General features: G+C 47.4%; 4 protein-coding genes across 4 annotated transcripts; 2 read left to right on the forward strand and 2 right to left on the reverse strand.

Moving 5' to 3' along the window:
* The first annotated feature begins 1,785 nt into the window (after window positions 1-1,785).
* GGS25DRAFT_496261 (C-type lectin protein) lies at window positions 1,786-6,542 on the forward strand. The gene is made up of 13 exons (XM_049261508.1): window positions 1,786-2,776; window positions 2,835-2,953; window positions 3,012-3,250; window positions 3,312-3,426; window positions 3,499-3,512; window positions 3,576-3,597; window positions 3,662-3,951; window positions 4,223-4,916; window positions 4,967-5,042; window positions 5,090-5,508; window positions 5,577-5,839; window positions 5,928-6,009; window positions 6,138-6,542. The coding sequence occupies exons 1-13, from the start codon at window positions 2,534-2,536 to the stop codon at window positions 6,220-6,222; spliced, it is 2,661 nt and encodes an 886-aa protein (XP_049115917.1). The 5' UTR covers window positions 1,786-2,533; the 3' UTR covers window positions 6,223-6,542.
* GGS25DRAFT_496267 (nagb/rpia/CoA transferase-like protein) lies at window positions 6,543-8,488 on the reverse strand. Its single transcript, XM_049261509.1, has 3 exons — window positions 8,208-8,488; window positions 7,247-8,117; window positions 6,543-7,174 (listed from the first exon to the last, which is right to left on the reverse strand). The coding sequence occupies exons 1-3, from the start codon at window positions 8,273-8,275 to the stop codon at window positions 7,085-7,087; spliced, it is 1,029 nt and encodes a 342-aa protein (XP_049115918.1). The 5' UTR covers window positions 8,276-8,488; the 3' UTR covers window positions 6,543-7,084.
* Window positions 8,489-8,716: 228 nt separating this feature from the next.
* GGS25DRAFT_532626 (uncharacterized protein) lies at window positions 8,717-9,914 on the forward strand (the record flags this gene model as incomplete). The annotated part of the gene is made up of 2 exons (XM_049265606.1): window positions 8,717-9,275; window positions 9,312-9,914. The coding sequence occupies exons 1-2, from the start codon at window positions 9,084-9,086 to the stop codon at window positions 9,912-9,914; spliced, it is 795 nt and encodes a 264-aa protein (XP_049115919.1). The 5' UTR covers window positions 8,717-9,083.
* Window positions 9,915-10,352: 438 nt separating this feature from the next.
* Window positions 10,353-11,024, reverse strand: GGS25DRAFT_523043 (uncharacterized protein; the record flags this gene model as incomplete). Its single annotated transcript, XM_049264357.1, has 1 exon — window positions 10,353-11,024. The coding sequence occupies one exon, from the start codon at window positions 11,022-11,024 to the stop codon at window positions 10,353-10,355; it is 672 nt and encodes a 223-aa protein (XP_049115920.1).
* Between the last annotated feature and the right edge of the window lie 1,310 nt (window positions 11,025-12,334).

The following is a 12,334-nucleotide window of genomic DNA, read 5'->3' on the forward strand; positions in this document are numbered from 1 at the left end:
TGGTGGATGTTCCCGCGGGTTTCTGTCCGTGAACACTCGTACATATGGCTTGAAGGATTAGAAGTTAGCACCATATACATAGTAGACTCAGACATAACCATAGAAATCGAGTTGGGCACCTTAAGGTTCACGGCTGCCGTTTGTGCTATTTCGACTTTTTAAGTTGATGACCGAACATACCGCGAGAAAAGAAAAAGGGCCTCAGACTTGTAAAGATATGTAGGTAGGTAGTACGAAGTTGTAACCAATATTGATATGATTATGTCAAGGAATAGTGGGAGGGTATTATCTCAATATCAACATGATCTGCTATTCGACAGTAACGATGCGTTCGTGTCTTTGCAAGTACTATGTAGACAGAGCACATACTTTAAGCACATACATTATGCCTAAGATGTATATACTATTGTAGATGTGTGTGTGTGTGTGTGTGTGTGCTATGTAGACACATGGCATGGCACTTGAAGCCGATGTTAGTGTTGAGTTAGTGAAGTCGGGTACGTAGATACTTTCAAAAAGGGGGGAGGGGGAGGGGGAGGAGGTAGAAATCACGACTCACAAGCAATGCTTCCCCACAAATTGACGTGCAGGTTGGGGGTAGCATGCAGGGTACTGTACCTAGACCCACTCTTAAATATAAGCACATATGCAATAGAACACCTAGTATGCAACCAGTATGCAATAGAAAGGTCGGAAAAGCTCTCGACAAGCATCGACAAGCGATGCAAGACGCTGGGTTAGGCAAAAAACTAAGTAACGGTCAATTTAGACGTCATCTATGTTGCACCCCATGATCAGTCGGAATGGTGTTTGATTTGCCCCACTTCTGGCCCGAAGGCGAAAGGGGGCTTCACCTCGTCGTCGTGATTTCATGCCTTGGTATTTGCAGGTATTTGCATATGTATCTAGGCTGGGTAGGTAGGTAGTAGGTAGTTAGTTAGTACAATGGTACAATACCTACTATATATGTGACTATGTGTAGGTATTCTTGTACATGTATGTCGTTACCAGACATGCAATTCTATAAATACAGCCGACATACGCAAGGAGAGTATGTACACGTCCAAATACATACATACATACCTAACAGTTAATACTTATAAGAGGCTCTTCATGCCGTTGAGGGGTAAGGTGGGGTTTCGGTAAAGATCGTCAGGTCATGGTCACATATAGGTGACGTAAGTAACCCGGCGGTTCCCGGCGCTGGGGCGTTGTTATTCCATGAGTACGTACAATATGGTACAATATATACACATACAGCAATATTTATTATTGCTATTATTGTGTTAGTCGGTACATACCTAGACCATATATAGTACTATTAGATTCTGTAGATAAATATATAAATTTATAATATCACTTTCTCAGGATCAGGATAACCGGGTTACATTACGTGCATAGTGCATCATACTAGCTTCGGTGGTTTATACTGCATAGTACACAGTAGACAGGCTGTAACTTACTCTACCCAGGTAACAAGAGCAGTCTAGGCAAGGGGTAAAAAAAAGCATGCAAGCATTTTGGTCACACAACATCACGAACAATGCCTCGAGCCGAGCAAGGGTTCAATGCTATAAAAATTCATATACCAGTTATAATTCAGTCGGTCTAAAGTTAACACTAGGCCTACCTAGTATAATATGCAGTAAACCATACATTCAAGAGAGTGGCGGGGCCGTAATAGCCGGTGGCTCATTCTATTCGTAGTTCTTTTGCTTCTTAAGTTTTCTGTCTTCTGATTTGTTGATTCTCTTTCCTCTTCCTTTTTTTATTTCTTTTTTTACCTACACGCATCCCAGGATACCACATCCCACTCTTTACCTACACATACATCCATACATAGTTCTTGGTCAGTTGGTCTATGCACTAACCAACCCGCAGCCCCGTCTGCCCGTTTATGACAAACCATTTAACTCCTCATGCCCATGAACCTCTCATATTGCAGGAAAATTGCACCTGCTAGTCCAGTTCCTGGACAACAACGAATTACCGAGCCGTATTATGTTTATTATGTACCTAGTATCCATACCTACGCCTGCTAGGCTGCCAGGCCGCCCCCTTCCGTTGCGCCTTTCTTCGGGATATTCTGTCAGCATAGACCATCATAGGCCATCATAGGACCATCGTGATGAATGCAACTTGCTCAAACAATACCTAGGGCTGATGTACCTGGTAGTTTCGTCCTTGACCGATCGTACTTAGACTGGGATCGCCCCTTAGTTTCCGACTGACATCATTACTATGGCCCTGGCGCCCTTTGTTAGCGAGAGGAGAAAGGGCCAGCTCTCGCACTTAGGTTTATGCTCCCCATCACACAATACGCTTTGTGCTAGATCTAAGTAAGGATGTGCCTTGTTGCAGTAACTCTCCGATTTATCAGCTATTATATTCATCCCAGCTGAAACTTATATATCGTCTAACTTCTGCCACTCTCTCACCTTACCCCTGTGAAGGTGAAAATTATTATCTAAACTTACTTAGCACAACCACACGTTTCTTGTGTAGTACCTAGACATTTTTATCTTTCGAAGCTATGCCCTCCATTGTTGAAACGTCATATGAGCCTCTGCGGTCCAACCCACAATCCAAGCTGGAAGGGGGGGCTAGTAAATCCGTGGGACGGCAACCCCAACTTGATATCATTGATATCCGACACGCCGCTGTTGAAATAAACGTCAAGGGGGAGATACCCAAGTTGCTTCGCCCGCAGGAAGGACCTCGGAGGTTGCCGACCCTACTACTCTACGACGAGAAAGGTCTACAGCTATTCGAAAAGGTTCTAGAGCCTATGTGCCGTAACACGCTGCGGTACCTCGTACTGACCGGGATAATAGATTACATACTTGGAAGAGTATTACTTAACAAACTACGAGATCCAAGTCTTACAGCGTTCAGCTGCTGCGGTTGCCAAGGCAATTCCATCTGGATCCCTGGTACTTGAGCTCGGCAGCGGGTGAGTTGCGGTACCATCTTTGCAACTCGGGGATAAGCCATTGACTCCTCTCGGGTAGCAACTTGAGGAAGGTAGCCCTTCTGCTCCAGGCCCTTGAAGACGCTGGCAAGAAGATTGACTACTATGCTCTCGATTTATCGGAAGATGAGTTGTCAAGGACTCTAGCTCAGGTTCCAACCTTTCGTCATGTCCGATGTCACGGGCTCTTGGGAACATACGATGATGGCCGTGAATGGCTAAAGAGGCCGCAGATCTCCTCAAAACGCAAGTGTGTTTTGTCTCTCGGATCTAGCATTGGTACGAACTCGAGCATATTCGGATACCTATCAGAAATCTCAGGATTGACCAGCCTAAATAGGTAACTTCCACCGGGACGAAGCAGCCTCGTTTTTGAAAGGTTTCGCCGATGTACTACAGCCAGCGGATAGCTTTTTGATTGGTCTAGACTCCTGCACCGATCCCTCCAAGGTCTAGTAAGTGATGTAGAATGTCCTATTTTGTCTTGTTTGGGAATGTCAAACTACTAACACCCAACCCAACAATAGTCACGCATACAATGGTCAGTGCCCCTAATGCTTACCTTATTAACTTGATCTTTACTGAATACCCGCTACTTTGATAGACAGCAACGGCATCACACACAGGTTAGTTTACCATGACGCAATGCATACCAATCTGGTTATTCACGCTCGTGCTGATTGGTTCTAGGTTTATCCTGAATGGACTAACCCATGCAAATGAAATTCTCGGGCGCAAGGAATTTGACCTAGATGAGTGGCAGGTCATCGGCGAATATGTGTATGATAACGAAGGGGGGCGACATCAAGCATTCTATTCGCCCATCCGCGATGTTGTCGTTTTGGGAGAGACCATCAAAGCACATGAACGTGTCCAAGTTGAGCAGAGCCTGAAGTACTCGAAGGAGGGCTGCAGAAACTTATGGAGGTCTGCTGGTATGATCGAAGCTGATCGTTGGATGACCACGGACGAAATTTACGGTGAGTGGTCCACGAATGCTTTGTCCAACCCTGAGAATATGGGGGTTGTCCTACTTCCCCAGCGGGCTGTCCCACGAATGGAGATGAGCTTCTCCGCGTTTAGAAGGGTCTGCAGAACACAGCCCACGTGAGAATGGTCAGGAGATGCTGTCATCTTGAGGTATTTCTGCAGTATACTGTGTGTGCCTGTCGTGGTTTTAAATGCGGGGCGGCCATGACTCCGTGCGATCTTGAGTGGTTACCAAACTGGTTCATCTAACAGCTTTTGCAGGACTTCATCTGTTGACCAAGCCAAACATGTCCTTCAGTCTAAACCCTACCGAATATGCTCAGTCTCATATACCGACTCTGAGCGACTATGAAACGTTATGGGCAACCTGGGACATCGTCACCAGGCGTATGATGCCCAACGAGGAATTATTGGAGAAACCCATACAACTTCGAAATGCTTGCATTTTCTATCTTGGTCATATACCGACTTTCCTTGACATCCAGCTGACTAAGACAACCAAGAACCCTCCTACAGAACCGGCCTTCTACTACTCTATTTTTGAAAGAGGAATAGACCCAGATGTCGATAACCCTGAGCATTGTCATCAACATTCGGAAATTCCGGAAGAATGGCCACCTGTAGAGGAGGTCATAGAGTACCAGGGGCGGGTAAGAGATAGGCTGAGAAGCATATACTCGGTAGGATTAGAGAATATCCCTAGGAATATTGGGAGAGCTATCTGGGTGGGCTTCGAACATGAGATCATGCATTTAGAGACTTTACTCTACATGATGCTACAAAGCGATAAGACCCTTCCACCACCTCACACAAATCGACCTGATTTCGAGGCTCTGGCTCAAGAAGCATATGCCGCCAGGGTTAACAACGAGTGGTTTAATATCCCAGAACAAGATATCACAATAGGGCTTGATGACCCCGATGAATTGCTGCATTCTAGCAAGCATTTTGGGTGGTGGGTCGCAATGATGTCTCGGTTCGATAAACTGGCTAATTTTCTCTTAGGGATAATGAGAAACCGTCAAGGCGTGTACAAGTTCATAGCTTCCAAGCAAAAGGAAGACCCATTACTAACGAAGAGGTACGTCAAGCTCGTAACAAAAAAAGAACTAATCTGACCCCTTCTAGTACGCACTATACATGTACAACACGAAGGAAGCAAAGCTCCCTACTTCTTGGGCCGACGCAAATTCGACTAAAGCCAGTGATGGTGATGTGAAAATAGAAAAGCAAGAGAATGGGCACACAAACGTCTCCAAGAATGGTCATACTAACGAACACTCCAACGGGGACTTCAATCAAGGTGCCATCCCTGAATCATTCTTGGAAGGCAAATCAGTACGTACCGTTTACGGGTTGGTGCCGTTGAAATATGCCCTCGACTGGCCGATATTTGCATCATATGATGAACTCACCGGATGTGCCGCTTGGTTGGGAGGTCGGATCCCCTCATTTGAGGAAGCCCGGAGCATATACGCTTACGTTGACAACACGAAGAGGAAGGATGCAGAGCGCAAGCTTGGCAAAACGGTTCCAGCAGTGAATGCGTGAGTCTCCCTTCGTCATCGTCATGAGGTTAGTTAGAACTACTTTGCTGACTCTTAGTAATGCGCAGTCACCTGCTCAACGATGGCGTCGAAGAAACTCCGCCATCGGAGGCTCCTCGTATCGATGGCGGCTCATCTGAAAATGACGAGCTGTTCATCGACCTAGCCGACGCCAACGTCGGCTTCCGTCACTGGCACCCCGTTGCCGTGACCGCTCACGGAAATCGCCTAGCAGGCCAGGCCGAAATGGGAGGCGTATGGGAGTGGACCAGCTCCCCGCTCAGGAAGCACGAAGGCTTCGAGCCCATGGCGCTATACCCCGCGTATACCGGTATGCCTCTTGCCCCTTTTTGCATAGGTACTTAGGCACCTAGACCACTCAAGATCCCCCCAGTACTAACTCCACGTGAACCTGACAGCCGATTTCTTTGACGACAAGCACAATATCGTCCTCGGCGGCTCTTGGGCCACTCATCCCCGCATCGCGGGGAGAAAGACCTTGTACGTTTTGCTCTGCTTTTCAGTTCCCTTCCCCCTTCCCTTCCCCTCCCGTTCCGTCCTTCGATCCTCTTTCCCAACTACTATTTCTCTCCAAATACAGACACTTATGATTATTAACTTCTTTTCAGTGTCAACTGGTACCAACGCAACTACCCCTACCCCTGGGTCGGCGCCAGGATTGTCCGAGACATCGACAACAACAATAACCAATAACTACCTAGGTAGATACACTTGGACCGTCTACGTTCTTTGGAAAAGGGCAAGCCCCTACCTATGGAGAGAATAGGGGAGAAAATGGTTGTTGTGATGAGTGTGCATGGCTCGTTTTCTTGTGAAAATTTCCTTACCTAGCAGCGCAACTCCCTCATTTATTTGCTTGTTGGTCAGTTGGTCGTCGGCTTATTTGTCTGTCTTTTTGAGCTTGCGGAAATTTTTGCATCACGATCATCAGGTTATGCAGCACTGGACCTTATTTATGTAGTGTTCTTTACATCCATAGGTACGAATCTATTCATGCGTCTCTATTATCAGGTACCCTTTATACGGACTTGCGCCTATGATGCCTTTTTTTTCCTCGCGCCTTGCTTCGCGTATGTAACTAGGTTAGGTATGTAAGGGGTCATCCAATGTGTATGTGTCTAATAAAATAATGACCCGTTCAGTGATGTTTCATCATGAATGATCGTGATAGCGATAACTCGTAGGCTTTGAAAAACCTAGGGCGTCCTTAGGATGCTCCAAGCCCCACGGGTGCTTGTTTGGCCTGCATCGCATAACTAAAGCATGGCCTTTTCGTCCTTCTCATAAAAAAAAAGAAGAAAAGAAAACGCCATAAGTGGATTTGCGTTCGATGAAACCTATCATCGGGGTCCACCCCGAGCCTGACCACATTAGTTGTTCCCCCTGATGGCCATATTCCGGCGTGGCCGTTGGTGTGGTCTTCTAGACACATCTACCTTCTACGATACGTACCTATGTACGTCAATGCGGTACGAGAAGAAGAAGTGGAATAGGGGAACCCCCAAAGTCGGTCGAGTAAACCACCTGGCATTATGCAATAATGCTTGATTGGACTTTAGTACATCAGGTCTATAATCTGCTTAGCTACGGCAGTTGGTGTCAGAACGCCGTTATCCGAGATGAAGGATGTGATGAATTCCGGTGGCTGTTTTTTTTTTTTTTGTTTTGTTAGCAAGGGACCTATGCACATTCGTTTCGTTGATATCGCCTCACGTACCGTATAGTCCACAGGGTCCGCTATGGAGGGCTTAGCATCATTACCAGCTGCTTCGGACTCGCCTGCTTGGAACTTGATTATGGCCTGGTCGAAGCCGAGGTCAAACTGGTCTACGGGGAAGGTCCTGCCGAATTTGTGTTGTTCGGCTGCTACGAAGAACTCCTTCCTGCGGGTTTTGGCTAGGAGGGCGAGCTGGTAGGTGCCCATTCGAGAAATGATACCACCGTTCGCTGTTACTGCTTCGGCACCGACTATGACCATGTCGGCCTTTCCCATGGAGTATGCGACGGCTGATTCGGGTATCGTTGCAACCGGGACCCCCTTTTCGCGCAGCGCAGCCACCACTCGAAGGCTTTCGGTCCGTCGCGCCTCGTTTATGACGTGTATCACCTTGAACCTCCGGCGAGAATCTCCTAGCGTTGATTCGGCGGCCCTACCCAGCAACGTGCCAACGACTCGAGAGCCCCCGTGGGTCAAGATGGTGTAGTCGTCGAGAATGTACTCCCTGCCCACCGAAGCAATATGCTCTCGCGCCTGCTTCGCCCTCTGCGCGAAGAGGCGGCCGTTGCGCATCAGGTGCTGGCGCACAACCTCGAAGTTCTCGTGACTACTAGTCTCCTTCCCGTCAGGGCCGGGCTGTTTGAGCGACATGACGAGGTATTGCTGGAACAGGTCGGTGCCGTGGGTGAGAGCGATGGGGTTGGTGACGGCCTTGCGCAGCTTCGCGGATTGGGTCTTGATGAGATCCATAGTCTCAAAGACGGTCTTCGCGGAGGACTGGCTGAGCGCTTCGATCAGGGCTTCGATGGCGGCGACCGGCATCGTAAGCTCTGGGTCGTCGGCAAGGAGCTTGTTGTAGGCACTAACGATACTAGAGAGTGGTAAGGGACCTCGGTTAGCTTGGTAGTCCTAGATGGCGGCTTACAAAGAAGTTAAGGGGATCTTTAGAAAGGAGACATACTCGAAAGACTCAAGGTCAGGGTTGTCGCGAATGGGGAGCTCGCGCTCATGTTGAATAATCCCCGTCATTATCGCAACTCGGGGTGGTGATGCTGGGATGTGTAATCCGTATGAACTCGTGATTGTACAAATGTAGAATAGGATGACGGAATCAACTCTAGGTATTCAAACAATTAAGAACATAAATAAATAAATAGCAACCGGAGAAAGAACGGCCAAGTTCAATAGAGAAGGTTCATACAACCGTAAACTTTTTTTTTTCCGCTATTAACTCAACTTAAGGTTAAACTGGTGAGTCAAATCGCGGGGCACGTCACTCTCACAAAACGCTAATCTACCTTATACTTGCATATATCCGATAGGTACACCCATGAGAGTTCCGGGTTGTGCATGGTGCATGGCTGACCCCACATTTACTAGGTACCCTGGCGGGTAATATACAGGGATCTTGAGTCTAGACTTGGTTATGTGTGTACTTGGATCGATGTAGTCGTCGTACCTGCGTATGTAATGTTCTCCTTGCATGTAATATTCATGATACCTCCTGCCTCTCCCCTTCCCCCCAGTGCTGAGCAGGAAACATATTTGACTGTCTACCAAAACGGTGGAAGGAAGGAGGGAACATAGATAAACACATACTAGGTACTATACCTAGTAACTAGGCGTTTGACAGAAGTTTAGGACAAACTTTTTTCTTCTTCTATAGATACCGTTGACTTTAACCTTAGGCACCTAATTCAATATTCGCAACATTATACTTAACCTTGTGCTGCGCACTGCATCAAGGCATTCATTCCCACATCATTCATGTTTCAATAATACCATTCCCGTCTAACAAAAACAAGCCACTCACTCGCTCTCCTCCCGAGTCTTCACGATGGTCAAAATACAGATAATGTCGGACCTCCACCTGGAGCACGACTTCCTGTACAAGACCTTCGACATCCCGCCCGAAGCCGAGTACCTCGCGCTGCTGGGCGACAACGGCAGCTTCCTGCACCACCGTCACCGAAAGGAGTACCTGGCCTTCCTCAAGCGCCAGCTCGAGCACTTCAAGGCCGTCTTCTACGTGTTTGGGCCCAACGAGGCGAACGGCATGTCCTAGGAGGACGCCAAGGAGATCCTCCGCGCGTTCAAGCACGACATGGAAACGGCGGCGGCAGTCGAGGGCGACAAGCCGCTCGGCGAGCTCGTCATCCTCGACAACAGCCGCTTCGACATCCCCGACGAGAACGTCACTGTCCTCGGCGCCACCCTCTTCACCGGCGCGCCCGCGCCCGAGCTGCTAGACGAGTACTACAGCACCACGAGAGAGGTGTGCGGCCTGGACGCCCACAGCCACATACAGAAGCACCACGAGTCCGCCACGTACCTCACCGACACCATCAACGCCATACGCTATTCGGATCCGTCCCGCGCCATCATCGTCCTGACTCACCACGGCCCGTGCAGCAAAGCGATAGCCCTAGGCCTCGGCCGCGAGGATACGCCCGACGAGATCTCGTATCGGTACACGAGCGATTTGACGGACACCTCCGCGTGGAAGAGCACCAATGTGATGCTCTGGGCCTTTGGCGGCACGCACTTCAATTGCGACTACGTCGAGGTGTCGACTCTCAAGAGGGTCTATTCCAACCAGAGGGGGTATATTGGAGAGTGCGAGGACTTCGACGTCGGGAGAATCGTCGACGTTACTCCACCTTACTAAGAAAGGACATATCAATAGAGGGGAGCTCTCCTGCATGTAGTGTAGACATTGACATTATAGTCGCTCGGAGGATAATCTCGATTAGACGTAGAAAGAAATGATACCCCAGAAAGATCCTAAGAGTTCGTCACATGAGTATTGCTTTGGCAGTGCCAAATTTCAATTTCAATGTAACCGTGTGGTGCAAACGCCCAAGTCAAGTATGGGTAAGGGTAGTTCGACCTTAGGCAGGTGACAACTGAATTAATGCTACATGTTGAAAGTGAGGCCAAATGATTGGAATATGAATTATTATCGAATCATCAGGTATTTTCCACGATGGTTATAGACAGACACTAAACCTACATGAATGAAGTTTGCTGTGTCGCGGGTATTTAACATTTAGGCACAAGCAGATACATCCATCATCCCCTGTTCCTCGTTGTTTTTTATTTTCAATCAAGACACAACCTTTGCCTTTAAGACTAGCGGTGGTAAAACGGGTTTCTCGCGAACCTCTTCCTTTGTGTCGCCGAAGGTGTACTTGGCTCCAAGCTCGTAGAAGAAGGACTCCTTTATATCAGAAAGCAGACGGCATAGGGTTGATATGTCACCTGTCGGATCAGCTAGTCCTAGTTCCTCGTGGTCATCTTCTGCCGGTTTATCGGTGTCCAGTACCAAGTCGACTTCCTTCACTTTGGGAAAGCTGTGCATCAAGGTGTATTTGTTGTAGGTCTCCCATGGTCGTCTGATAGCAGGTTTGACATAGTCGATTGCGAGGTTGACGGTATCATCAGTATTCAGAACAAGATCGGTGAAATGTCGTGAGGCGTCATCATAACCCATGTAGGGTGGTCGTGGTAGATAGAGAATGTCCAAGTCAGGGCAGAAGTATATCCTGGGCTCATGGGATTTTGTACCGAAAGATCTCTTATACACTCTTAAGGCCTCGGATCGAGCTTCGTGACAGACATGGAGGGTAGGCGGAGGTGCTGTTGATGAAAAGCATTGATCTTGGTGACTGTCGTATACAACTTGGACGACTCTGGGGTGACAGGTATGTTGCCATATTTGAAGTCTCAACTCGGTAGGCAGTAGGGAGAAAAGACTGAAGGAGTTCTGGTCCGGCATGGTGGTGGTGGTGTTTTGATGCATGTTTTGATTCACGAAAGGCATGAGAATGAATCGACGACACAACAACACTAGAAGTCAAGACTAATGGTAATAATTCGTAATTTTAGGAACCAAGTTTGGGAAAGGCTGGGTAAGGTATTATATGAAAAGTGAGAGCCAAGGTGCAGGGAATCAATGGCTTTCACGAGAGCCCACAGTACCCCAAACGAAAACGGAACTACCACAGTGAAAGGGATAGACCTTGTCGTATTGCTTTGCGATGCATCTCGGCAGGTAGTGACACTAGATTGGGACCAGCTCCATCCACGAAAATGCCAAGGACGAAGATCGCCCGGGCGTTTTCTGCGTAACGAATTTTGCCAAGATGGTGATGGAAGAATTGTCCTATCGATCAGGCCGAGGAACAAGGCCTAGAGTGACATGGCCAGGCGTAGGCAGCTCGCTTGAGATGCGTGAGTTGGATGAATCAACGTTTGGATGACGATACGCGATGCAACTTGAAATCAATCAATACTAATACATCCATACATATGTAGTACTGGGTACTGGGTACTGTGTATTACATGTGTAATGTATTACATACGATGCACATGTGAATAGCCGCGGTGAAATAATTAAGGTCGAAGAGTGAGAAGAAGATGAATGAACGGTAACGGTAACGGACAGCATTAGCCCGATGACTGTGTGTGAAGTTGATAAAATTTAAATTTGTTTTTTTCTTAATTAGATGAGACAAGCATTAAGGAGTAAAAAAAGAAAGAAAAAAGGCTAGAACCGTCCTTTTTACGCCTTAGCGTGTCATTTGACAGAATAAAAGTCGGGTCAATTGGTCGGCTACCTTCCCGCAATGTCAAGATCGTATGATTATAGCGGAAGGACGAGGAAGGAGGTCATAAAAATTGTTTCCCAGGTTGAACTCAGTGAGCCGCCTCGTTAACAAATCAGACCCGAACGTTCCCGAATTCGGAAACGCTGACAGGGTATGTCAGGCCACAAATCCACTATTTTTTCTTATCTGGGCATGGGGCACAAGGCTTCTGGAAAGCCTGTCTGGCAGTGTCTGCCAGGCCCTGCCAGTTTACTTCAATGTTGCTACAAAACTTACATATAACTATGTAACTATATACATATCTACTCTATGTACCTTCAATGTTCAGATGTCCAAGACTCCATCTATCTTCAACATTGAAGTTGTAATTATTGAAGTAACTATGCCTATTTTCAATTGATGCTCATCGCCCTGCCTATCTACTACATATGTAGTTAGTTAACCTAGTTAGTTACTGTTAGTATCTAAGTATTTATGT

The sequence above is a fragment of the Hypoxylon fragiforme genome, assembly GCF_022984875.1.
Source record: "Hypoxylon fragiforme strain CBS 206.31 chromosome Unknown GGS25scaffold_6, whole genome shotgun sequence".
NCBI lineage: Eukaryota > Fungi > Ascomycota > Sordariomycetes > Xylariales > Hypoxylaceae > Hypoxylon > Hypoxylon fragiforme.